Below are 27,042 nucleotides of genomic sequence, written 5' to 3' on the forward strand. Positions count from 1 at the left end.
TTACAGAACAAAGCTGTTTCCATCATTCCAAGAAGAAAGTAACAACATTGAAAAGATTTACTTTTGTGCATATACACAGGGCAGAATAACAAAACCGCTTAACTACTCCTCAAACAAAATTCTGTTTTTACATACGCAAATTTGGGACAATCAGCATTAAAACTACAACAAAAACTCATTTCTCAAACTCACCCTCCTGTTAAATTCTTATTGACTGCATAAAAGAAAAGTAGAAGATTAGTTTTAATAATTGCCCTCTGCATAGCGGTTGCTTGCTTGGCAACTCGCAATTCAGCACGTCTCAGTCCTATGAGCTGCCCAGAAGATAACTGTATATCACCTCAGTTACACCTGCACAATTAAGTTTCTCTCTCCTTCTCATCCATGCAAATACACAAAGATAATTATTGCCTCGGGATGCAGTTTGTTTGCATTATTTCCACGAAGCCTTCCAAACAGAACTACATGGATGGGCCCATCTTCCTCATGCTGTATCCTCTCCCCTGTGCCACACAAAGCTCCTTGGTTTCATTACCTTTGCCCCAGAAAGAACTTCAGAGTCAGGACTTTAAATTGCAACAGTGTCATGACAAGAGAAAGCATCACATAACTCTTGTACCAACAATACTAACTTTTTTCAAATTGTCAATCACTAGTTATTAAATATATGAATACCTGAAGTAAAGAATCAGTCATTAAAAAAAAAAAAATCATATCCCAACTTGATAATTAGTCTAACGAAGTTTTTTTTTAAAGAAGGGGTTTTTCTTCCACTGTTCCGATACAAAGCTACTGATGCACCAAAGACAGCCAATAAGGCTTTGATGATCCTTGCCTTTGATGGCCCCCTCTGATGAAATCCCCAGGACACCGAGCTGGGCTAGAACAGGAGATGGGAGATGCCGAGTGTTTCATGCTGCAGGGAAGAGGTGGCATTCCTGTGTGCCACGGGTACGGAAAGCTGCAGATGGTTTCAGAAGGATCACGCAGGTAGTGGTGGGGAGGGCAGCATTGCTTAGAACCCACCAGCTACTGCTCCGTGGTGAAGCGATGACCACGGCACACACTGCTGGCGCCATCCCCACAGCAGAAGCAAAGCATCCTCAAGGAAAGAGACCGTGAACCATAAGTGACTTTGAACAACCGTTGGCATTTTCATACATTCCCGTTCTTACATGAACTGTTCACTTATAACTCTGTTCCTGCCAATCTCAACCCGATTCTGCCAGACCATCTCCTTAGTAAAAAGATAGGATTGCAAGTCTAACACAACCATTTTAGTACACACAGACAGTGTCTCTCAAGAAAGAGAAAGGATGAACACAGGAAACACTATTGTTGAAATAAGCTCACAGAGGTCAGATCCAACATACCTCTGTAGGATGAAACAGTGTCAATAGTTAGCCAGCCACTGATTAACAGTAACAAAACCCAAGGGCTTTACCTGACAGCAAAGATAACACCTGGACACTTGACCCTTCAAGACCCCAAATAATTATCCAGAAACTCTGAGACCTGGTGTGAATGTAAGAGCTGTACAAGAAAGGCAAGTATCACACCAATTCAGATTCACATGACTAAATACAGTTATCAAGTCTGGAGAAGGTAAAAAAAAGAAAAAAGAAAAAACCCAAACAACCCACACTGTAATTAAAGAATCCCGAAATGTTTTACATGGGAAGCTCTAAATATTAACTCTTCCATTGCTTAACAGCATTGAAGAGAAGCAGTTTACCAAAACAGATCATATGCAAAGGAGTGAAATAACTGATCAGGCAGCATAACGCAGAACTACCCCAAGGCCTTTGGCTGCCTTGGCAGAAAGGGATCCCCACTCTCTGTGCGAGTGAGGGTGGTCTGGCCCATGTCAAGTCCCATCTCCCCTCCTTTAACAGGGGGCTTGGGGGCCAGAGAAGTGCAGACTAGGCAAAGGGCGAGGAAGTCAAAAGCAAGTATCTATCAGGGATAGATAGCAGTTTCTGAAGACAAGTGAGTAAAATCAGCAACACATTTACACAGAGAGTAAAGAAATCATGTTTCTGAGTCGGACTGGTGGGGGCCAAATGTGATTTTTCACTTTCACAGCAGCAGAGCAGCTACGTTGGAAAGGCAAGCCACTTGACACAGAAGAAGGACTAACAAGAGCTCCAGCAGATACAGTCATCTGTGCTCAGGAGGCCAAGAGCTCTTTACCTTCGGGACTGAAGAGATCTGGTAGTATGCCAGGGTTGCTGACTACAAGCATCTTGCCTTCCATCTGTTTGTAGCAAGGCAGCTGAGTTTTTAGGATGCTGTGGGTCTCAATAATCACCTGTCTCAGGGAATTGATCAAAACACATTCTAGCATAGATAAAAACTGGGAGAGAGCTTGTGGATTTATCATCTTCCTCGTGGCTTCAACATAGGCACATTTGAGTAAACAGGTGAAGGATTTACACAGTTAATCCTCAACAATTTATACAAGTGTTACATTCATCACGGTTTGCAGCTGGTGTCTGCTTAGGATAAAAGACGAGAAAGGCTTGGGATTTCAGGAGGGAACTTTGTGCCAAAACCTTGAAGACGAAATCTAAAGACTTTGCAGAATGAGGTCCTACTTTTGCTAGCCTCTGTTCCCTGATAGGAGGACGCACAAGAGGATTCAAAATTGGACTGAATCCACTGCTGAGACAAGCCTGAGTTATGAGCCATATAGTTAAAACACAGAAATCCCCTTGACTGGAACCACCTCAAAGCTGCTACTGGATGAGCTGACTCATGTTGCCGCCTGCCACATAAAACTCAGCCACACGTCAGTCTTCTGCTACCAGAAGATCAACAAACTGAGATCAAATTCACTCTAAGGAGGAGCCTCAGAAAAAAACAAATCTTTTCCAAACTGACTGCCTTTTTTGCTCCACCCCATTCTGCCCAGGCATGTCCGTACACTCCTGCCCTGAACTAGACAACTTCCCAATGTTGCCTACATCCTGGTATTACACTTACCGTTGCTCATTAAACCAAAGAGGCCGATCTACAGTGATAGGTGTCTCCCCAGCCTTACGGATGCCTGCATGGGTGCTGCTGCGAGACCACGCTTGAAATGGGTGAAGTTAGGCCAGAAGTGCTGACAGAAAGTTTATCTACAAATATAAGGCTTTATAGTCTAGATTGAAAAAAGACACCAGAAGTAGAATGTGACTAACACACATGTGATACCAATATTCTCACACTGTCTATACATAACAGAAGCAAGAGAGATCTAGTGTTAGAGTTATTTAATCTAAAACCTGACCCGTTTCCTGGTAATAATAAGTTGGACCATGAAGTGACCACCAAATATAGTCTCAGTCTCTTCGATCAGGCTTCTGCCATAGAAAATCTAACAGTAGAAAACTGTTTTGTTGTTGATTTAATCAACATTAAAAATTCATATCCCGTCTAGTCGGGAATAGTAACAGCAGCAATAGCTGCTCCAGAGTTTTTAGGGAAAAAGAAGTCCTATGAATGCTAGTACAAGGGCAAACTGTAGGGATCCAGTCTGGAAAGAAATTACCAGAGAGGCAAGAAATGAGAAGTTGAACAGAAGATACTTTAAAAAAATAAGATGAATTATGACTTGCCATTTTTTCCTGCTCATTTGAGTTAACTTCAATTTAATGATTAAAAAAATATTCAAATAATAGTAGAGATAGTTTTTTGTGAATGAAAAATATTCAGTATTTCCTGCTTCTCTTTTGAAAACACATAGCAACACCATAAGACTACATATTTTTAAAGACTGTAACAAAAAACCTCCTAATTTAATAAAGACAACCTACCAAATGAAGAAAAAAAGGGCATAAAACCAACTACAGATGTGTAAATACCTTCACAAGTAAATTTGAGTAATATTAAATCAGTACTAGACACCCCAAATGCCTTTCTCTCACCCCAATTTATTATGCAATCTGACTTAAACCAAACCAGAGCACATGCTGAGGAAAAGAACATTAAGTGCCAGGTATTCTTCTTGCAGAAAGTAATATATCTTACAGCAGAGACTCAGTATAAAAGAAAATGAGAAACAAACCCAGCCACAAGCACTGAAGAGCCAACAGAGGGAATATTGGCCTTTGTGCACTTACCTGGATGTGTGTATGTTTGTGAGGAGGCACATTTTTCCCCAATTTAAAATGAAATAAAAGTAGCTTAAACTGAGGCTAGTGATGACAGGAGAGCACAACAGGTATTTAGCTCTGTGATCAAATGGAGCAGGCGAGGGATGGAAAGAACAATCTGTACTTGTAATCCCCTTGACTAGGACCCCCTCTAGACACAGCTAGGTTGTCTCCTCATCACGTAGAGGGTGAGACTCACTACCACAGATTCAGATGGGAAACCTCCATTCGGTCCCCTCAGACAGAACAGCATCGAAACTAGTAACTGACAGGACGGATCTTTCTTCTACCTTTAAACCATGAAGAAATGAGGGCAGCACTTACTGGGAAGAACATGAGAGAATAAGTTAAGTTTCCACAGCGAATTAGCCAGCAGAAAAATTCCGTTCACGACACGATGAAGATGCCCAAGCTGAAAGTTGGTGCGATGTAGAAAAGCTTCTAACAGTGTTATTATACCTACTCTACACGTACAAACTTTTTCAAATCAAAAGTGCCATCACTTTATCACATTCATTTAATCATTTTCACAAGGAATAACTTATTTTAAAAAACCTAGAGAGGAATAATGAAGTAGTAGTTACCCTCATCTAGTACAAAGCACTATTTGTAGTCTTTAGTTTCTTGCAGATCAGTAGCATACCTGAAATGCAGCTTTATTGAATTGTTCAAGTGTTGCTTTGAAATGTCAAAAAGTAACTACTTATGAAGAGGCCCTCATACAATCTTCTTATGTTCTCGCCAGCTAAAGTTTGCTGCCACAGTCAGGCTAATTACTTGTCAAAGCCTCTTGATCATATTAAATATGGAAAAAACCTCACAACAAAAGAAATGTAAAACAAAAATTGTGAACTGGTCCTATCCAAACTGCAAGGAACACTAAATCAAAGGGATGTTTAAAAAAACCCCCAAACTTTAAAAATGCAAATGGGCAGGTTCTAAGAATACATTTAATTATTCATCATGCATACAGTTTGAAAAATGTTAATAAAAATTTAAAAGCGCTGCTGCCTGACTGTTTTTAACGAGAACTGTAAACTTGCTTAGATGCAGGGGAGCACCACTTAAAGTTTGATAGATTGATTGGTACTTTGGCACCCACTGGCTGCAGGTATTCCCTTCAGCCCCATAAAATGTTGATGTGGTTCCACTGGTTGGTAAGCTTGCAAGATCAAAGGTGTCACAAGGGACTCAAAGGGGGTTCTGGGAGATACGCCTTGATACCTTTTTTCTCTCTTTTTTTTTTAATATAGATGACACCTTGCAGGTGCTTGATACCATTTAACTTTAAAATGAACTTACAGAAATGTGAAGGAAGACAGAGATACGTAAGGATGAATGAAACCATGAGTGACATAACATCTCCAAGTAGGAGCACTCCAAGACAAGAGAGCGAAAAGGCCTACCCAAATCCCACCGACAGCTGCTGCTGAAGTGAAATCTGCGGTCCGAAGTATTAAGTCTAAAGACCACCTACACACACAGAGGCAGATGGGTTCCAGACTCTCTTTACAGCTCTGGAAACTACTCTAAATTAAAAGGAAAATAATGAGAACTAAATCCATATCAAAACATGAATCATGAGGATACGACTTCATGCAGGCACAAGCCGCAGTTTATACTTTGTTTTCCAAGCAGTGTCCACAAGTTTTTCAGGTTCATACTGAGAAGATGACTTTCAGCTGAATAGCAAGACTCTCTTCCCAAGCTTATTTTCTTTTTTTCTCCAAATACAAGAGCTGACAGCTGCGAGCCCAGCATAAACAACTATATCAGAAAATATGGCATAAAATAGAACATCCCTTGGAAAGGGGGCTGAACCAGAAGTAATTTGTGACTGGTCACTTCAGTTACTTTAAGTGCAACACAGATGCTCCTATCTCCCCTTTATATAGGCACAGGACAAAATAATGATCTTGTCTTACAAAACGTTGAAGTACTTCAGTGAGGTTCAGCACAACCTAGTCACGCAGCTGAAGGGTGTGCGGTTAGCACAGGATCAGGAGCTGAGGCTGTCAAAAACCTCGCAAGGCAGTTTTTATCACAAGGCACCCCTTCACCACGAGGTATCAGCTCGTCTGCAACCCCAACCAGCTGTTCAAAATTCTTGTTTGGCAGAGGTGCACATAACCAGACCTGTCAGAAGTCTCGCAGATTACAAATCCCTCTTTTCACCTTGCTAGTGTGGGATGGCTCTGGGACAACACAATGCAGTCACAACTCTTATTTTACGAAGAGGAAAAAAAACCAAAAAACTTGGCCCTCTTCTACAAGATCGTCTATTTCTTTCTAAATTCAACCTCAACTGAGCAGCCCAGAAACACAGTGAAAGGTTTTTTGAGCACTACCCTCACTCCCTTCTGTGTTTGATGTGCATTTTGCAGTCATTTATGGGCTAACGACATGATGGGTTCTACCTGCTTACCAGACCATCTAGAGTTCAAATGTACACGTTCAACTAAGCAGAACAGCTGCAGATTAACATCGTAAAAAACAAATGGGTTTTACCTTCCTTTGTGAGGTCTTCCTCTCTCTGGCACACCTGCAGACGTCCTCCGGTTTACAGTGGAGTAATCAGGATCCAGTTCGTATCCTTCATCATCTACTCCAAGGCTGCGGTTATCATCTTCCAGTCCATAGGGCTCTGGCTGGAAGCGTTCTGGCTGGGAGCGGTTCAAGTCAACGTTGCTACCCACTGGCACCTGAGGCTGAGCAACAGGACCGTAGTTATCCCTTCTGCTTGGCAAGGTGAAACTACCATCATCTGGCCTGTAACTGTTTCCTGGCACATAGGCATAGCGAGGACGGTAGTTGACACCACGAGACAAGCTGCCATAGTTATCAGATAGATCTCCATAACCATCATGGCTGATATAAGGGCGATACTGGCCTTCGTGGCTTTCAGCGTAAGAATCGTTGTAGCTGTTGTAAGATCTGGTTAACGTGGAAGATGCTTGTGGTGTGATGTACCGCTCCCCATTCTTCATGTACCTTCTGTCTATTGAATCTGTGTAGCTGCCCATGGGAGACGAGCCATCCATTGATGGCAGGCCATCAGGCCCAAGTGGCACCTGACGCACTGTTCTGGTGGTGACTGTTTTGACCATTTTGGTAACCTGCAAAGAAGTAATGAATAAATATGTTAATTTTCTCCTTGCTGCACAATGTGATGAGACATACGGGGAGCTAGAACAGTAAAATGGGGAGAGAGCATCACAAAGCATACTACAGTGACATGCCTGTTGAATGGAAGCACTGGTCTACTCATGAGTTCACCTACTGGGTTTCGGATTTAATAGTGGGAAAATATTTCTATAAAAATCTGAAAAGACAGGTCATAGAGCCAGAGTTAAGGGCACTCTGGGGCTCTTACTACCAAATCAAAAACACTACAGCCATGTGACAGTGCGTGGCAGCAGTGGAAAGTCATTACATGAGCTCAGATTTGCCTAAAAAGTTTTCAGGAGGCATCTTTCCTAAAGAAGACTTTACATCATTGAGGAGCCACAGCCTGTCCTCCCACAATTAACATAAATACCACACCACGTGCTCTAGCTTGAAAGAAATACAGTTACATGCTCCCGCCTGATCTGGCTCAAGTTTGTACCTCTGTGTAACTTGATGGCGCGCAAATTTGGCAGTAATATTTAGGAAACCATGATCTCAAACAGGAAAGTTTCAGGCTTCTAGCTTTTAGACAGCACAACTACTTTCTCTTTTAAGATATGCTTACATCCGACCATCACCATAAAAGCCCAGCAGGTAGTTGGTGTCATTACATTATTCTGGTGACTAACAAATTTGCAGTAATGACCACTAACGCCACACAGCTTTTGCAGCTGCAACTACGCTAAACATACTGGGCCACACAAGCTTGTTTAAAACATTAAAGAAAAATCTGCACACAAATATATCTTTATCTTTTCTTCCTATAAATCACATTTCGTTTCAACACAGATAGAATTAGACTATTTCATGTAACTGATGAAAACTGGAAATGTAAGTGTCCAGAGGGCACTTGTGTTCAGAGTTTCTTGCTAAAGGGTGAGAACAAAGAGTCTTCAAGAGTTTCCAAGAATGTTCTGCTTCCACGGGAAAGGTCTGGCAATCTGCATAAGACAGTGCCGGACAAAAGACACTACTATTTACAAACTAGCAAAGGAACTTCTGTTTTGGTCGGTATCTGGGGTCCATCAACTTCTGTACTGTCTTCCAGAGTGACCAGCAAAAGCTGTTTTGGGGGGAATACAAAGTCCAGCAGAAGCCAATCTATCCTTGGTTACCCTAACCCTAATAAAGTTACTTTAACCTATAAAAAGTTACCCTAACCCTAGTAAATGCTGACTTTCAGCCCCTTGTAAAAAAACCCAACCAACCAACAAAACACCACACCCACAAAGATGAGAGGGAGAATCAATCCACAAGACTGTACTACACACAGGGAGGGGAGGAACACAAAACAAAATTGTTATGAGATATTTTGGGTTTCTAAAGTATTACAGAGGTAAATAAGCATCAATAAATGACACTTTTCTTCATGTAAGCCGCAGAATGAAATGTGTACATCAAGAGAAACAGTAACTATAACATGTATTCCTGGATTGCTCAGTGGCTCAGAAGTCCAAATAGATATTTCGACCTATAGCCCCTGATTTAAACATTTAGATTGGCACCAGATTAGCTAAACTGCTTCTAAAACAAAATAATTAGAGTACATGCCGTGAAGTGGCTCCAGACATGTCCTCTAGCCAGATGTTTTCACACAGAAACCCCAAACAGAAAAATTTCAACCAAACAGCATTTCTTTTCCTAGAGACATCTGTGAGTAAATGATACTTCAGCCTAATGAAGTAATGAAAACCTTCAAGACTGAAAGCAGCACAAATGGCTCTCCACCAACAGCATAATTAAACAGCATCACAATGCTGAATAAAGCACAGCCAGGTACCAACATGGCCTTAATATCTAATTTGGGCCAAAGCTGAAAGAATTATCCTCTTCAACCCAAAGGGGTTTCCTCAGCAAGTAAATGTCAGGAAAGATGCTAGCTTCCATGCCGCCAAATCTTCTTTTTTCCCTTTTTTTAAAAGCACATGTTTTAATAACTAAAAGAAGGAAACTAGAAACAACCCATTTATTTCATGACATAAAATCCAACAGCAGTTTTTGCTGTTATCAGTTATCAGCATGACCACTGTCATGGCATTTCTAAAACTAGACGGCATTTAGAGAAGAGAAAGAGCTGGCGTAGCTTACAGGAGCTCTTTGTGAAGTGGATCTACACAGGGCAACACAGCTCAGTATTCTCCTACTGAAGTCTGAAACAAAAGTTTTATTCAAAGTAGTATGTTCATAAGTGATCTTCTAAGAGTAGAAAAAGCAACATTTCTCAGGCCCGAAATATGCGAGTTTCGCAAAACAATGACAAAACTGGAGGCAAAGTGCTGGGCCTTTGCGTTCTTGAACTTGGGAACCAGTAATGGGAATAACAGGAAGGAAGGTAGCGTTTCAACAATTTGATGAATCAGAAATTGATACTTTTGCCCAGGAAGGAACAAAGAGGCAGCTTTCTAGATGCCAGGAAGAGCACTCGCATAACCTCACAAAGCCCTTTCTTTCAGCACTATTCAACAGGAGCCAGATATTTTAAATCTAATTCCAAGTTTCTCTTTTCAAGACATATGTGGCCATTCATGCATAGTTTGTCATGTGTAATTTTTCATAAAATTGTCAAGATCAGACAATGCAAGATACCTAATAAACCATGTCTGGCTGCAGCAATAGCATGAAAGAAGGAACAAGCTTTGGCCTGCAGGATCCCTGGACAAAGGCTTTGCAGCGGAGGCATCGCTGCTGCATGTCTTCACCCAGCATTCCCACTGCCAATTCTGGATTCTTGCTCGCTTTTGACTGCTTCATTTTTTCTGGAGAATCACTGTTATTGTCAAACAGGATGAGGTAACACAATACAGAAACATTATGGCAAGAACAATTGTCTACAAATATTCAGTACATGTACACAAAAACCACAAAGCCGAACTTGAGAACACTTCGAAAATCAATTCCTAGACAATTTGTGACTTACCAGTTACACTTAATGAGTTTTTCACCATGTTCTGGTACTCTACAGAGTATTTTCAGAGATTTTTTTTTTATATGACCAACACAGAATGCAGAGGATTCATTTGCAATTTTTCCCCAATTTGCCTTATTTCCTGTCTTCAAGACTAGCATAAACATGTTTGCAACGGCTGTGGCTAGTCAAAAAGACACACTTAGCGTCAGCCAGCACATGTAGGAACAAGTTTACAATGTCAGCACAGCTTCACCTCTACCATTTTCTGAATGCTGCCCCTATTAATGAGTGGGAAGAATCAGGACAATCAAAACCCCCTTGTCAAGACACATAAGAAGGAACATTTCACTCAAGCATTAAAGTACACATTTCTCATAGCATAAAAGCATTCAATAATGCTAAAGGTGTTATGGTGGGGCAATCAAACTGAGCCTTTTTGTATTTTGAGAGAGAGGGAGTATTTGTACTCATGCCTCGTTTGTCAGGGGTAGGCATTGAGGTAGAAGATTTATCATGTGATAAACAGACTTTGTTGCCTACAGGACAATAAAGGGAAGCTTTTTGGAAGGAATTAGCCAGTGCACACAGAAGAAAGTCCATTTATTAGGTTTCCAAGCAAAAAAAACCAAAAAACAAACCCAACCCCAACAGACCAAACATCTTTATTTCAGGAAATGCAGCTCAACAGAATGTTTCATTTATATTTCTTAAAAGAACATAGGCAGTCTTGAGCAGCTGACAGCACAGTAATCTTCTCTCCCAACATTTCTGTGGTTTCCTTAATACTGATGCATTAGCCAGAGAGAATGAAGCTATTCCAAACAGGAGTCCCTGCAGACTGTCTTATCTGAGACACATACAATCCTTCAGATGCACCCAATCTTGAGAAACATTTATTAGCATGAACTCCTCACTACAGATATGCTCGAATGAAAAATTCAGAGATGCAAGTTAGTTTGAGAAAGTGTAATTTGACTTATTCTAGTTCACTTTCCATCTCTAAAGAAAACCTCTTTAAAGAGGTTTTTTAGCCCAAATACAAATCAAAGGTGCTCAATTGTTTCAGTGCTACAATCTCAGAGTACCAGATGAAAGCTTCAGATTATTTCCCTATGAAGAGGTTGTCTGAGTATGCTTAAAATACATTTGCAATTCCTTATTTCCCATAAACTATATCAAGGTTTCAACCACTGTAAAAAAAGAAAAAGTTCCAATACACCAACTTATTCAAGTCCTCTGGAACCAAAATCCTGTGAGACTGCAAATGGGTACTTTTATTGCTGCTCCCCCTTCCCCAGAATATAACTACATGTCAGGTTTACTGACCTTACCATTGTTCTCCCCCCCCAAATAGCAATTATTTTGTTAAATAATTCCCCTACAGGCCCCATGGTAATGTTTTCACTAATTCTATTTCTGGAAATACATTTGCCAACAGAACACAAAAGAAATAGTAACACATTTGAAGCAGTTTCTGTGTTTTTCTGTCCCTCATACTTCTATTTGTCTTGAAGGATGGGAGAAAAAACATGAAAATATCCAACGACTGGACTTTCTGGATGCATGTGCACATGGTACAAGTGGATCCTTCAAAGTGCACAGTGCTCAGACACAAGAGGAGGAAAGACTGTACTGAGATTTCAGTTGAAGTGGGTTATCATGGTCAAATGCAGTCATCTTAACCAGCACCTATAAATTTTGCCTTCCATTTTGTTATTGAGGTTGGTTTTGTTTTGGCTTTTTTTTTTTTTGATAAATTAAGTACATTATAAAAGCTGAAACTATGTCATAAAACAAAAAACAGATGAGAAGGAATGTGCGAGGATAAAAGCATTCTGACATTTTTGAGAGCTTATTTTTGAACAACAGACTGTAAAAATTACTCAGCCCAAGCAGGTTGAAGCTATTACCTTTCTATTAAACGCTGTGTAAGAACTTGCCCTGTAGGTTTTCAAAACAACAGCTCTAACTTCTCCCCTTCAATTTTAAGTTCAACATTTCACATTTTCAAAGGGCCCTCAACTTCAGCTGAAATCCATTCCTGTTCTATTAGCTAATTCCCTTGAACTTTCTGCAAGGTTTCGAAGAACTGCATCTCAGGGTACCTGGGACTGCCACAGCCGAAGGGTTTCAGTCACAAGCACTTTCCCATGGCTGGTGCTAGGAAGTGGGAGCAGCAGTTAATCACTGTTGGGAAAGATCTGGCCTTGCTCAGTATTAGAAAGCACAAGGCAAATGGATGAACTGGAAAAGAAACAACTTTGTATACAGATTGATTTCACAGTTTGTTATCACAACATCATTTTCAATGAATAAAAGTGACCTAAATCTCTCCAATCTTTTTGCATTTCGAAGATAAAAATAAAAGGTGCCTGAAGAAAGAAAAAAGCAAGCATGAACACAAGCACACACACATCTAATTTGCTTTACTGGGTTCTCTTGAGCCACTTTACAAACAGGCTCCCTTTAACAAGTGGCAATGTTCCAGCCGACAGGCAAGAAGTGGTAGTCTTCTCCCCAAGGTGACTTTCACTGTTTTAGCATGATAGGTATTTGGCTTCCGGAGAGATCATAAAGCTGAAATGAAGTATTATCTGCTGCATCTTTCGTGCAGTGAATGTTATATAGGGACTTAGTCAGTATAGTACTAAGAGAATAACAGTTTGGGGAAAATTACTCAGAGATATCTCATTTTGAAAAAGCAGATGTTCTCTATTTAAAGTATGTCAAATATTAAATTCTATTATGCCTTCTTCCTGCTTCACTGCTACAGGCATCTTCAAAGATGTGGGGAAAAGCATAGCAAAACTGTCAATGCTACTGGATTAAGGTTGTTTATTTAACACACTATTGAAGAGAATAACTTCTATAAATTATGATTTTGAAACAACAGGGGGGCGGGGAGGAATAAAGGAACAGCAGCATACAGGAGCATTCCCATTTCCAGCTTTTGCTATGCTTCAGTTCAAGAAGAGGAATTTCAGAGGCATCACTCTCCAGCAAGCTAAAGATTATACAATTTAGCAAAAATAAACGGCAATTACCTTTTAAAGATCCAAACCCACATACTAAATGGCATTAGGTTGACTAATCCCCACATAAGCTATCCAGCAATGAAAGCATACATTTGGAAAGCCTCTCTGGTCTCTTCGGCTCTTAAAAATACATGACCTGTGTTATTTACGCTGTCAAAGGAAGCATCTTGTGCTGCCACTTCCTTTGCAAGACAAATATGCTGGAGATTGTGACTGGCATGGTCCAGAAGAGCCTTGTAGCCACAGAGGTAATAAAAATAGGTTCTAAACCCTTCCTCAAAGAAGCCTAGAGCAAGCACAGCAATGTAGAACATAAAAATCTTTATTTGTATGTTGTGCTAACTACCTTAAAAAAGCTTAGCATAAACCTAACCCCCCTAACAGTTCATGAACACACTGTGACTAGCTCAACTTTAAACATTACCCTTATTAAGTAACAGATTAGATATTATTGAAAATAGATGTGTGGATTCCCACCATAGGAAATGCTGCTCCTTTACAAGGATAAGAAGTACCTGCACACTAAAAGCAAGCCAGATTCATGAAGGGTTTTTGGTTTGGGGGTTTTATTTGGGGGGGGGTGGGGTGGGGGGGGGTGCATTTCCCCACCACCCCCCCTTTTTTTTTTTTTTTTTTTTACATCTGGGAGGGAACAGGCAGAGACACAGAACAGCAGTTTATGGGCTCAACAAAGATCCTACTGCTGCACACTGCGTGCCCAGCAGACACGTGTTTGCATCTCTCATCCCAGAGGAATGCTTTCCTTCACCATCCTCATCGGAGCAGCAAGGTCAGAATTTTGCCACTGCACAGAGGTACCAGGAAACTTAATTTTCTCTGTAAGGCTCTCACATGTAATAATATGACCTAAAAAAGCACTACGATGATACCTACTACAAGCGATAGTAAGTCAACGCCAATTAAGTCCCGGACATTTAACTGACGCTACAAAACCCCAGTGACAACAGTTTTCATCTTTACATTCCCAAGCAGGTTGAAGACCAATGTGGTTAAAAAAAAAAAAAACTTAAAAAAGCTGATCTCAGATTCGTAACTAAGAGCTGTTAAATCTATGCCATATTATCACAGCAAGGAAACATCAAACCAAAACCATTTCAGAGTCAACAACGAACTCAGCACAAAGTCACAGCACCTCTTCTGACAGAGTTAGGGCTAAGCCAACCCCATCTGTGTTTTGATATTTCAGAATCACTTCTCTCAATGACTGGATTTAAAAAAATTATTTTATTTTTTTAAGAGTTGGTCTTTTTAGCAGTGAAATAATAGGAAACACCTCCAGACAGTATGTAAGTTGAAGTCAGTGAAATCATCTGAAACAACATAAATGCAGGGCAAGACAGCTATTCACCCTCCCCCATCTGAACACACTTGAGTGCCTGGAATGAACTACAGTAACAGAACAAAGCCTTGCTCTTAGAATTGGAACAGTAGCTCTGGGGTTCCTGTTTCTTCAATTTTCTTTTTTCCCATATGCAGATACAATGCCTGTTTTGGAGCTGCCGCTGTCCTTTTCTGTGGGAAGATGGAAGAATAGCCACGCATAGGAGAAGATCGCACTCTACGCTATGACAAACACGCAGCTTTATCAGTGGCATGACTATTTCAGACAAACTATTTCACTCCATGTCGTCCTGTTATCTAGGGACCATTGCCTGGCCTCTCCTCTATTTTTACAGTCATAGCTATCATTTTATTCCCTTGCATAGCTGCACTTATAAGTCTCCTAAAACTATGCACTACTGTTAGTGCATATAAAAAGGTGTCCATCACCACTGTAATTGTATCACTTCCTTCCTGTAAATAACAGTTGTTGTTGCTGCCACTAGAAAGAAAACAGCATTTCTTTCAAAGAAGTCACAGATTAAATATATTAGATTATTTGAAGAGCTAATAAAAATTTGGGTTTTTTCTTTGCCTGTTTTATTTTTAAGACCTTTGTCTCCTTCCAACAAAGGGAGAATAGGTCAGTTATATTTATTTTCTAACATTAAACCAGAAACTCAGTTTATAGCAATGTGTGCAGGCCCACTGACCTCAGGACATGAACATTCATTCACTCCAACCTGAGGATCTGATGTCCTAAATAGATACCTTAGAGGACTGCAATTCTGAAGCACCAGTAAAAATAAATGCTGATTTATGCAGTGACCTCTGTTCAACTTCTTCTAACACAGAAAGCAGTTGGACAGTCTCTTTTTTTTAACCAGTGCTGTTCAGAAGTTTTTAAAAAGGGAATCACCCTTAATCTCTCACAAGACCAAAACCTAACAAAGATGTCAGCTCAACTTTCAAGACCCAAATGTCAAGGTGTATTAGTGTTCCAGTGGTACCCGAAAGCATGTGAGGCAGCTATGAATATACAGCACCTTCTCAGCAGAGATTGCAAAATTACCTTACACAAGGGAACAGAAAGACATCAGGAAAATTAGAACATGTGTAACCTGTAATCCAGCAGAACCTGAGGTACAGGTCACGTAAGAACATACCCAGCTTCCCCCATGCATCAGGAGTAAAATTCCATTCACAAGATTGTTGCAAAATTTAAATTTAAAGGACAAACACATAATCGCATTTTATTACGGGTCACACTAATTTGAAGACATATTTCCAAGCACACTTTCCTCAGCTGCAAAAGTAACTTACTCCAAGCCCAACTAACTCATCTCATGCTCGTACCACCGTATGGGTTTGCAGGGCAATGCCGTGAACTGTTTCAGTAAAAGAAGTGAATCTTAAAAGAATGAATAGCCTGGGAAGGGGTTCTAGTGCTTTTGCTTGGTTAACCTGGATTATTTCTACTGTTCAGTTCACAGCTCCATGAACAGCTGTATCAGAACAGCTGACAGGGAGAATACTAGACATAGAGGCAAAGCCGAAAAAGCCCTGAACTCAGCTTTGCTGGCAAACAGAACATTCAAACTCACTGAGGATCACAATAGTACAATTGTCATCACTCATGCTACTCCCTGCTATTTTTATTTTGTGATTAGATGCTATTTTACTATTTTCCTCATTGGTTATTAACCTCTCACCTTGGTTTCAGTTCTCCTCGTGGTTCCATCTTCAGAAGTGACAATAGACACGTGGGAAGTGGGAGTGCCTGGGTCTTCCTCCACAGTAACTGTCTCTTCCACCATTTCTTGAGGCTCTTGCATCATCGCTATTGATGTCTGGTTACTGGGGCTTTGTTCCTAAAGAAGCAGGTAAAAAAAAAAAAATAATTAACTTTTCACTGCTACCATCATGTTATAATAATCTATTGATTTCAGCTTTCTCAACTGAAAAAACACATTTTACCCAACAACTTGCAAGTAGAGATTCAGAGAAAGAAGTATTTACTGTTTCAAAAAAACATGCTGCAACTACGCTGCTATGACTGGGCTCAGCTCAGTAAATGGAAATCATGTGAAGCATCTATCAAGGACTTCATATTTATAGGCAAACTACTACAGACTAACAGACTACCTTGTATTTAAACCTGCTTTAAGCTTTCTCTTCAATGCCCAGCGTAGGAGGAGTGGAATTTTTGTCTGTAAAAACATTCATTCAGTTCCGCAGTGAACAGGACCATTGGCTTTCAGAGCAGTTAATCTTACACACCATTAAAAGTTTATTTCCATTTGATAAAATACACTCAGTTGCGGACTACAGAAGGCTATAAAACATCAAGACCTACTATTAAACTGACACTTTTCTCAAACTGCCCAAAGCAATGATAACTTAAAAAAATGGATAGCTAGAGATTGATAGCTGAATTATGTGAAATGCTACCCTTCTGACATCTTATCTTTGCTAAGTCCGTAAGATCTACCTGCCTCTAAATTTATTTAAAATTTATAACAGATAGACAACATAAAGAAACACTAAACAGAAAGAAAGTAGATCAAAGGCTGGTTCTTGCAGGGATACTGCCCAAAGAGAATGCTTCTGCTTCTCACCAGCACTAATGTCTGAACTTTCCTTTTTCTTACACAATTGTGTGTCTCAGCACAGAAATCAAAGAAGCTCCCCTTTGGTAGATGAATATATTTCAAAAGTTTCACAGCAAAAAGTTTCACAGCAAGTGGCCAATAAAGAACTGGCTTACTTACTGAGAAATAAAGACTTTTCCCCAGCATTGTAAATCCTCAGCTATGTAAAATGAAATGACAGACACTTCATTTCATTATATGCCCTGAAGGTATTGGGCTACACAAGCCTCAAAGCCAAAGCAGGGCTTCTATTTGCACATCTTGTCACACAGGCACACAAAGAACATCCTTTATTAAGGAACACACACACACAAATATACAGATACTGACACACTCTTTTTTTTTTAATATAAAAAAAAGAAAAAAAGTATGACAGAGCCCTAAGCTGCAAAGTGAACACACTTTTGCTAAAGAAAACACTGTGGGCAAATTCAGTGTACCTTTTCACATCACAGGAAAACAAAATGATTGGGATTAAACCGTTGCCATGCAGGTGCTCAGTCTAATTACATAAAGGTTTAAATATTCTCTACCTGTGAGCAGCTTCATCACCAGGGAACTACAACATTTTATTTTGTAACATTTTATTTAGAAAAATTGCATTTTGTCCCAACGACGAACTCTGGATTGCCCCTTTTGTTGTGCCATGTTTTGTGCAAGCCCTGAAGGACAGTATCCTTCCGAGTGACCTTATGCTGCTGAGCAGGAGCAGGTACTGAGGTCTCATTAAGCCCCACAGTGAAAGGTGTCATTTAATCCTTGCGTGATCTACAATTTCCTTTGAAAGAAGCTGATGTGCCCCTGTTCGGTTTCCTTTATTTACAGCTGTATTCTGACATTCCGGAACTTGGGCTTCAGTAAGGGAACTGCTTTCATTTTCAGGTAAGCACTAACATTAACCAAGACCACGACAAGCCTCAGGCAATGATTTCAGCCAAAATGCAACATGGACAGCCTTCAAAGATAACACATGCTGGACCACCAGAAGTGATATAAGCAGGCACTACTTCCATTTCTATTGAAAACACAAAATAACTCAGGCTACAGAATCAATCAACAAGAATAAGGCTTCTGAAATCCTAAAGAAAAATCAATCCTTCCAGTCTGCAGTACTTAATCATTATGGCCAGTAACTTATGATAAACACTGAATGCTTTATGGTGGGGTTTGGATGTCAGATTGTGTCTTCTACCCACAGCTTCAGAAGGGAAACCAGCTCCTGGGACAAATACACTAAGCCGTTCACATTTTTCTTGAAGATCCTATATCCTAACTGCAACTCCCTTTTTCCCACCCCACAGTAAAGGTTCTCTCTAAACAGAAAAATTTACACAATATTGCAATACAGTAAAGACTCAGAATTTGTATTCGTCTTCATGCAACCCCAGCCTTGCCAACAGCAAAGAAACCAGTTAAATGTAGAGATTTTTTCCATTACACCTTGTCCCTGTAAACCTCCCCGTCATCTCCAAGCATCGAATGCCAAAACTGCTTCAAGGTGGGACCTTCTCACTCCTCTCACACACCTATGTACATACACACATCTCATTCATCATCCTCATTTCTAGCTGCATCTTGAGGTGACTGCATGAATTTACATCTCTTCGTTCCCTTCTAGATTCTTCAGAGGCAAACTCTGCTTTGTGATAATAAACCTGAGGAGACGGAAGGTGGAAAAGTATTTTGCTCTTTGAGCTTTTGCAAAACTTTTTCTTTATGAAAAAAATAAAGCCTCCCTTTGTATTCAGACTGCCTGTGGGCAAAGGAAACCTTTAAAGCTGGGCACTTAAACATAAGCAAATTGCAAACTAGAGCATATTGACTTTAAATGAGTACTGCACTAGTTTTTATCCTCTGGCTGCTTCTAAAATGAAGATTCAGGGAGGTATGGTAGAGATCTGCATTCCTACAAGACAAAACTACTGTTAGCAAGAGACTGTCCTAAGCATCTGAAAGAATAAAAGCTTGCAAAGTTCAAGGTAGATAGCCCAACTCAGACAACTAACCAGATTGCATCTTCTTGTGTCTTCCTTCTTATTATGGGAGCTACTGAGGAATGCAGTGAGCACAGAGGACAGCATATCACCCAGCTTACTCCCTGAATTAGCTTAAGGAGGTGGTTCTTTGATCTCCAAAACCAGTACTTTCTCCACATCACTAACTTGGAGTTGTCACGAGCTAACATTGATGTAGAAAAGATGCAAAGATTTTGTTACCGGCTTTTAGTTTCCATCGTTAAGGATTTTAGGTCACCACACATTGCAGAAACTGGGACACATTACCCCTTTCAACCACCTTCCTCTGTGCTCAGCTTGCAAGTCAGTATTTAGTATGCTCTTTTGCTAAATACATCTCAGCAGCTCAGATTCCAAACATGTGGCAGGTAAGTCTAATTATTCAAAGTAAAACACAAGTTGCTAGGCAGAGCTGGAACATGACACCCCTAATGAATAATCCTACCAGGAGTTCCCTGCCTGCTAGAGGTAGGTAATTCCAGTTTAGAACAACACACATTCATTCGTTTACCTTGCTGGGGGCTTTCAAAGCAAAAGCAACCAGAAAATTCCTTTTTTCCTACCACTCTGGCCAAGACTCTGTGGTCCTCCCCGTACTGTTGAACTAGAGGGTGTTCCCCAGCACAAGAGGGATCTGCCATGCCACAGCAATCACTGCCATCAGCTAAGCATCTGGAAAGACCAAATCTAAAGGGAGCTTCTTTCCGGTCCTCTTCAATGGGAGACCGTCAGGATCCTTGATGGTTCCTGCAGGTTGGCTCCCTCCTCCTCCAGGGACCCTCCCTTTGAAACACTGGAGGCACAACAGCCAAACTGCAGAAACCGTGCCACAGGGAGCATCAAGGGCCAGCATCTCCCTCAGGGAGGGGGATCCTTTGGATGGCTGGGCAGGGGCCCACTTCCACAGCACCCGAGCGGGACAGACCCCAGATGGCAGCCCGGTCCAACCAAGAGGCAGTTATCAACAGTGACGAGGGAGGCTCGAGGTCAACCTGGGAAGCAAATCTGCAGGTCAGGGTTAGCATCAAGTCCAGTGACAGCCAGGCAGGTCCGCAGTGACAAGGCGGGTCTGAGGTCAGGCTGGGAAGTCAGTCTGCAGGTCGGGGTCTGGATCAGTGGGGTCCATGGCCAGACACAGGCGTGGCTATGACTCAGCTGGAGACCAGTACTCCTTCAGCATAGCCCAAGCATGGACCAAGGGCCCAGGGCTGAACTCAAATAAAGCTCCCAGGTCTCTGGGCCGGGAACGTGGGTGGAAGCCCCACGTGAAGCTGGTCAGGGCCACTGAGGTCTGTCAGGGCCCTCAGGGCCCTGAGGGATCCCATAGCCCTTCTCAAATGGCAGCAGGAATTCTATTAGAATAAACACACACATTTCAAGGTGATAACCCCACAAAAAATTGCTAAGCATTACCCATGAGGTCCCTTTCAAACAATGATCTTTGGCTCCTTCCAAGAAGATTACAAAACAACACCAAGTTAAGAGAATAGATTCCAATCCAGTTATTGCATAGGGCGTCAGTAGTCATGGCTTTTCTCCCTGCTTTTTTGAGTACCAAATGAATCCTATCCTGTTGATCTGTGCTTGCATCTCCAGCGTGCTTTAAAAACACCAAGCTATTTAAAAAGCAAAACAACAATCAATTTATCCCCAGCCTGTAAAAGTTAAGTGCAGATGAAAAAGCTAAAGACCTTGTAAAATAAGCAAGAATCATAAAATAACAGTAATTCTTGTTTTGTTGAAAACCAGAGTGATTTACTATTTAGGGCACGTATCTCCTAGGGCTTATTTTGCATTAGAATACTACAGCTTCTCTAATCATCACCGTTTCAATTCCTAGAGTTATATTTCCATCAAAGCAGCTATTTTATATCTTTTTTAATAAAAGAATAACCTCCCCCAGGAGGATCAGACATCCTACTTTAAAACAGTAAACAAAGTTCTTTATTCTCTGCCTATGAAACAATTTAAACCAGTCCGGAAATAATATAAAATTGCAGGAGATTATGACATCCATTAAAACATTGCCTCTTCAAAAACACTGAAAACACATACATCGAATCATCATCCTCCCAGAGATACCCTTGGTTCAGTAGATTGCAATGCAGGCTATTCAGGCTTTTGCTTACTCCAGGCTACTGTCGGATACCAAATTTGAAGGTTTGCACAAAGGCTGGATTCTACACCAGTGGACATACTCGTCCTCAGTCGACCCCAGCACAGACAAAGCTCAAGTGTATCAACTCCTGTGAAACACATTGCAAGTCTGGGCATAATTAATAGCATTGGACAACAATGCTAATTGAATTAAACGTGGATTCTCTCCCCTACTACTCCTCTTTGTTTAAATTACTTATTAAAGCTTCAATCTCTGTGAAGCATGAGATTATTTATAAGCGTAAAGCAGGCAAACATCAGTTTTGTCAGAATCAAGTCTCAGGCAGACGTTCTGCCCCACTGGTCTCCTTCCAACTTAGGTCTGCACTTCCAGCCCAGTCATGTCCTCAAGCTTCTTATTTGCTGAACGCACGTGGAGGAGAAAGGAAGGCAAAAAAGGCAAGTCTGCAGGAACACATCAATCCAACAACTCTATCCTGAGATCTGGATCAGATTGGTATCCCAATGGGACATCAAAGAGCAAGAAAATCACTGGTGGAGTTTGTTGAACTTGGTGTATTTGCGGCAGATTTCTCTCCAATAAAAGATCCAGCTCCCCAGCAGCTGAAGACTCTCAAATCTGATTACTATCACATTCTCCTGCCTTGTCAGAGCTCCCTTTCTTTCACCGCAGCCTGAAGATCCCTGCTGTGCTCTCTGCCCTGGATTTGTCTAGAGAGCTTTTTGTGCATCTCAGTAGTGCAACAGCTGGAACCCAAGCTAACCAGCACATGCACATCACTGAGCCTGTATCATCTGAGAGGCAGCTGTAGAGGAGACTGTCTTACTCTTTTTAGATCATGCTTCAGGAACAGAGAAACAGGTAAGCCCTCACATACAGCAGCGCTTGCACTACTGTGAGGCAGGGCATCTTCTGAAGGAACGTGGAGGCCTTATGTTCAAGGACTGCCACATGCTGCACTCCTCCAGTTCAAAAACCGCAGCAAGGTCCAGGTCTTCAGCACCAAGCACAGGTGCTCAGTCACACCTATCCAAACTCTTCACAATCAGGGGAAACACTGCTGCAACAATGACACATTATTCAGGCAAAATGGCACTGGAACAACAAAAAACACATGAACTAGCCTGTACTGAAACCTAGGCAGTGTACAACACTGGAAAGAAAGCTTGCAAGATAGACAATGGCTTTAAGATGGGAATACATAAATATCTACTTTGCTGCAGATAGACTGATCTCCACTTAGTAAGCCTACTTCTCTGGTTACCTGTCATGTGAAACTAAATGTGTTTTCCATATATAGAAAAATAGATAGATGTCTGTGTATATACAATGGATTCAGCTCACTTCAGTGTAAACCCAAACACATTAACCTATGACAAGCTTCAAGCTCTCTGTCAGAGCTCTCACAAAAGCTCCACCCTAAGGCTGGTCAGTTCAGAACATAAGGAAAATGTTAGCCTAAATGAAAGCAGGCTGTCCTGGCATGGGGTACCAGAATGAACTCAGCCACACACCACAATGCACTAACTGTTTCCTGAACACTTACACACTTCCTTTGTCCTTTAGAAACACACACAACAAGTGACTAACAAATAATGCCAAGAGCTTTTAAAGCACCAAGGTTAAAAAGGAACATTTCAGCAACTGAAAAAACCCCTCAAATACAGAAGTTTTGAAAAGCCCCAAAGAGCAGCTTTTTTTTGCACGCAGGCATGGTAATTCACCATCTGAAGGCATCACACCTTTCAGGGAAAGCAAGAGGCGGAGGTGAAGGAGAAGGAATCAAAACCCAGACAAGGCCTGTAGTAGTAATATTCATCCCTCAAGCACTGGAAGACACACTGGGGTTCTGTTCGGCCACGTGGTAACTGCCCATCAACAGGGAAATCTACAGTGCTTGCCCAATGGTCAACAAAGAGGGCTTTTATGCTATTTTAAACAGTCTGAAGTGCCTCAGTTAATGGAAGACCGGGCAATTGGCCCTCAACTATTTCTAATTGACTGGAATGATGGATGAAGCTAAAGGGAAAGCTGACCCACTGAACTTCTCCATACAAAGCTAAAAAACTGAAGGAGATTGTAAACAGTTTATAAGAACAAGAAGTGGGAGAGGCAGAATCCCAGAGGCTTTGCTCCTCTCAAACTGCTGTTAAGTTGTTTCAGACCAAGGAAAACAAAGAGCTTCAACTCAGAGCAACAAACAACAAAAAACACAGGGGAAGGCCTAAACAAATAGGGTATTTTTCCCATGCTCTACTCCCCTTTCTCCAGTAGCTACTTAGCTCTTCCATGCAAGCTGGTCTTTTGAATCAGAAAGGGCAATTTGTCACTTTGACAAGTAAGACGTCTCTCAGGGCTCTGTATTGCCTTGCCCTGCTTTTCAGATTGACTGGGTGTTAACCAAAGATGTCAAGACATTACATCTCAGTCAACTTCAACAGATGTGATAATATATACTTAAAACTTAGGTGTTAATCAGCCCCACTACACTAAAGCTAATGCTCAGCAAATCATGCATGCCCACGTTTGTTCAAAACGAAACAATCACTAATAGCTTTTGTACTAGGAACAGTATGTACAGGAATGTAAAGGAATAGCCCCATGCATCAGTACAGGTTAGGGGCAGACCTGCTGGAAAGCAGCTCTGTGGAAAGGCACCTGGGAGTCCTGGTGGACAACAGGATGGCCATGAGCCAGCAATGTGCCCTTGGGGCCAAGAAGGCCAATGGCATCCTGGGGCGCATCAAGAAGAGTGTGGCTAGCAGGGCGAGGGAGGTTATCCTCCCCCTCTACTCTGCCCTGGTGAGGCCGCATCTGGAGTACTCTGTCCAGTTCTGGGCTCCCCAGTTCAAGAAGGACAGGGAACTGCTGGAGAGGGTACAGCAAAAGGCTACAAAGATGATCAGGGGACTGGAACATCTTTCTTTCAAAGGCTCAGGGACTTGGGTCTCTTTAGTATGGACAAGAGAAGACTGAAGGGGGATCTTATCAATGCTTATAAATACCTAAGGGGTGGGTGCCAGGAGGATGGGGCCAGCCTTTTTTCAGTGGTGCCCAGTGACAGGACAAGAGGTAACGGGCACAAACTTCATCATAGGAAGTTCCATCTAAACATGAGGAGGAACTTCTCTGAGTGTGGCAGAGCACTGGAACAAGCTGCCCAGAGAGGTTGTGGAGCCTCCTTCTCTGGAGATACTCAAAACTCACCTGGACGCATTCCTGTGCAATCTGCTCTAGGTGAACCTGCTCTGGTGGGGGGGCTGGACTAGACGATCTCTAGAGGTCCCTTCCAACCCCTATCATCCTGTGATTCTGTGAGATTCTGTACTGCAAAAGGGCAATACTGCTGCAATGTGATAGAGCAGTCTGCTGACCTAAACAGCTCATAGCAGGGAAAAGTGAGGACACGCATCTTTCAGGTAGGGAAATGGATGCATAATAGGTTCCAATTCACAGTACCTATCTTCAGGCAGCTTAGCGAGGTATCTAAATGCACAGTAACAATTCTTCCTCTTCAGTCACAAAGAAGAACAGGAGTTTCAGAGAACAATTCAGATCTTGCACAGACTAAATCACCTCCTTGGACACAACCAGCTCTTGCCACCGATTCTGCAGGGAACTGACATCAAGCACTTCAAGAAAGCATTAAAGCTGGGGGATGAATGCAGGCCTCAGAGCCCCAATATAAGAAGTCTCTGTTAGAACCCAGAACTGAACAAGGGTATCACAATTCATCATTTAGTCCCTTAGTCACAAGCCCTTTTTCTCCCCCAGTGGTTCAACAAGATCAAGCTGTAAAATAGAAGCATAAGCCATTATTTTTAATATGAAAATGATAAAGGCCAAAAAAAAAAAAAAAAAAGAGACATACAGTATTAGGGCTAGCCCTATTTCTCTTAGCTGTCAACAGCATGGCTAGTGTTTATCTAGAAAGTTTGCCCGCTAGGAAACCATACTAAATGAGCAGGAAATGACTGTTTCTCACCAAGATTTGTACAGAGTTCACTGTGATTTGCCAAACTACCTCCCAAAGACAAACACAAGGCAAATCTGCATACCTAATCTTTGACCAAACCCAGAACAGATCTGACTTGCTTCCTCTCTGGAGTCTTTCAGATGAACTAAACAAGGCTAAATTAGGGAGATTTTTAGTGGGATGGGGTTACATCATGGATTACAATTTTCCAGCAAGCTTTTTCCTTCATCTCCACCTGCTGCCTCTACAATGCTGGCATTAAGGGCGGTGTGGGATGACTCATTTGTACATTCCTTTCTGCAAGACAGGCATTCAGCTTTCCTTTCTTCTTGGCCTCACAGAGTTTGGGTCATAAATTTAACTGATGCATGTATTACTAGATATCAAGTCCACAAACTTACATGCACATAGGAGTCAGAAGTACAAGCTAGGTCCTTCATCTAAAACAAAAAAAAAGAACCGTCAGAGTGGCAGAGTACAGCAGCAAGTTTCTTTATGCAGTCCGTGTGTCCCAGGCTCTACCCCAGCCACTTAAACACTCACTAATGTGTTACAACAAAATCTACCAGACCCAGCCTGTCGGTTTGAGGCTAACACATGCATGCTTATTTGCGCTGCTTCAAAACTACCTTAGAGAACTGCTCTTTAACTTCAAGGCAGATGTAAACCACCTCTGCATTCCTTGAATTAGGACTAAGACTGGAACATTATTTGGGTGTCCTAGCAGCCATATCAGATCAGTGTTAAATTTAACTAATCTCCACACCCACCCACAATCTTGCCCGTAGATCTGAACTATACAACAAAAATGCTTTTTGTGGCAAAACACACTGCCACAACACAAAAAGAAAAAAAAAAAGCTTTTATAATCTTGAGGGAGACAGAACAAACGGATCACTGATGAATTTTTAAGCCTGCATTCCAAGAAAGCTGTTTCTTAAATAAATTCTCTCTCATTCTAGGGAATACAAAGTGATTGACAATAAATCTAATCACCCGTCTCATAAGGAATGTGCTTGCCAATGCCTCCCACTATTAAGCACCAAAGCAGGTTTGCTTGGCACCAAGACAGCAGTACTGCTTCAATCCAAACAGCTTCCCAGGAGATTACCCATGTTAAATCACATTCTACTTCTTCCCTCTACATCTCGCCCCCTTGCCTCCCAGCCCCACACCGAAAGGCACCGTCTAAACAAAACATAGCAGGAAACATGTGAACGGCCTCTAACAGAGGCCCGGCTCTCAGTATTATGTAACCCCAGAGAGCAAAAATGTGACAGCAGGGAAGAAACTGTGCGGGAGGTCTCGGGATGACGACGAGTCCATTTGAACACCAAAAGACACAAACAAGCCAACAAAGTCAGAGGCCACTCCATCTGCTGTAAATCTTCCAAATGGAAGAGATTCCAGCAGAAAGACAATTTTCCCAAGTGCAATGCAGTTACAGTGTTATTTCAACTACCCCAGAGAGTTCACCAATGGCTTTTTTTCAGTAGTCCGTTTACTTCACACATTCTCCGTTTATTTCGTAAGACTGAGCTTACAACCCCTACTTGTACACGGACAGTCCTCACACAGACTGGAAAGACAGCAGGTAGACTTGCTAAGCCAGCGTTAAACTAGCAATAAACAGTAGAAAGAGGAAAAAAAAAAAAGATTAAAGAGAGCACTTGGATATTAGGGAAAACGC

At 41.5% G+C, this 27,042-nt stretch overlaps 1 protein-coding gene across 6 annotated transcripts in view; it reads right to left on the bottom strand.

Annotated features, from left to right (window-relative positions):
- Positions 1-27,042, bottom strand: part of ARVCF (ARVCF delta catenin family member) — a 185,265-nt gene that overhangs the window by 79,733 nt on the left and 78,490 nt on the right. For all 6 annotated transcript variants that reach the window (XM_059827845.1, XM_059827844.1, XM_059827841.1 and 3 more), the window contains exons 2-3: positions 16,304-16,462; positions 6,648-7,255 (exon numbers count right to left, since the gene is read on the bottom strand). In XM_059827845.1, the coding sequence (XP_059683828.1) occupies positions 6,648-7,255; positions 16,304-16,462 (767 nt within the window). The remainder of the gene's footprint in view (positions 1-6,647; positions 7,256-16,303; positions 16,463-27,042) is intronic.

The sequence above is a fragment of the Gavia stellata genome, chromosome 21 (assembly GCF_030936135.1).
Source record: "Gavia stellata isolate bGavSte3 chromosome 21, bGavSte3.hap2, whole genome shotgun sequence".
Classification (NCBI taxonomy): Eukaryota; Metazoa; Chordata; class Aves; order Gaviiformes; family Gaviidae; genus Gavia; species Gavia stellata.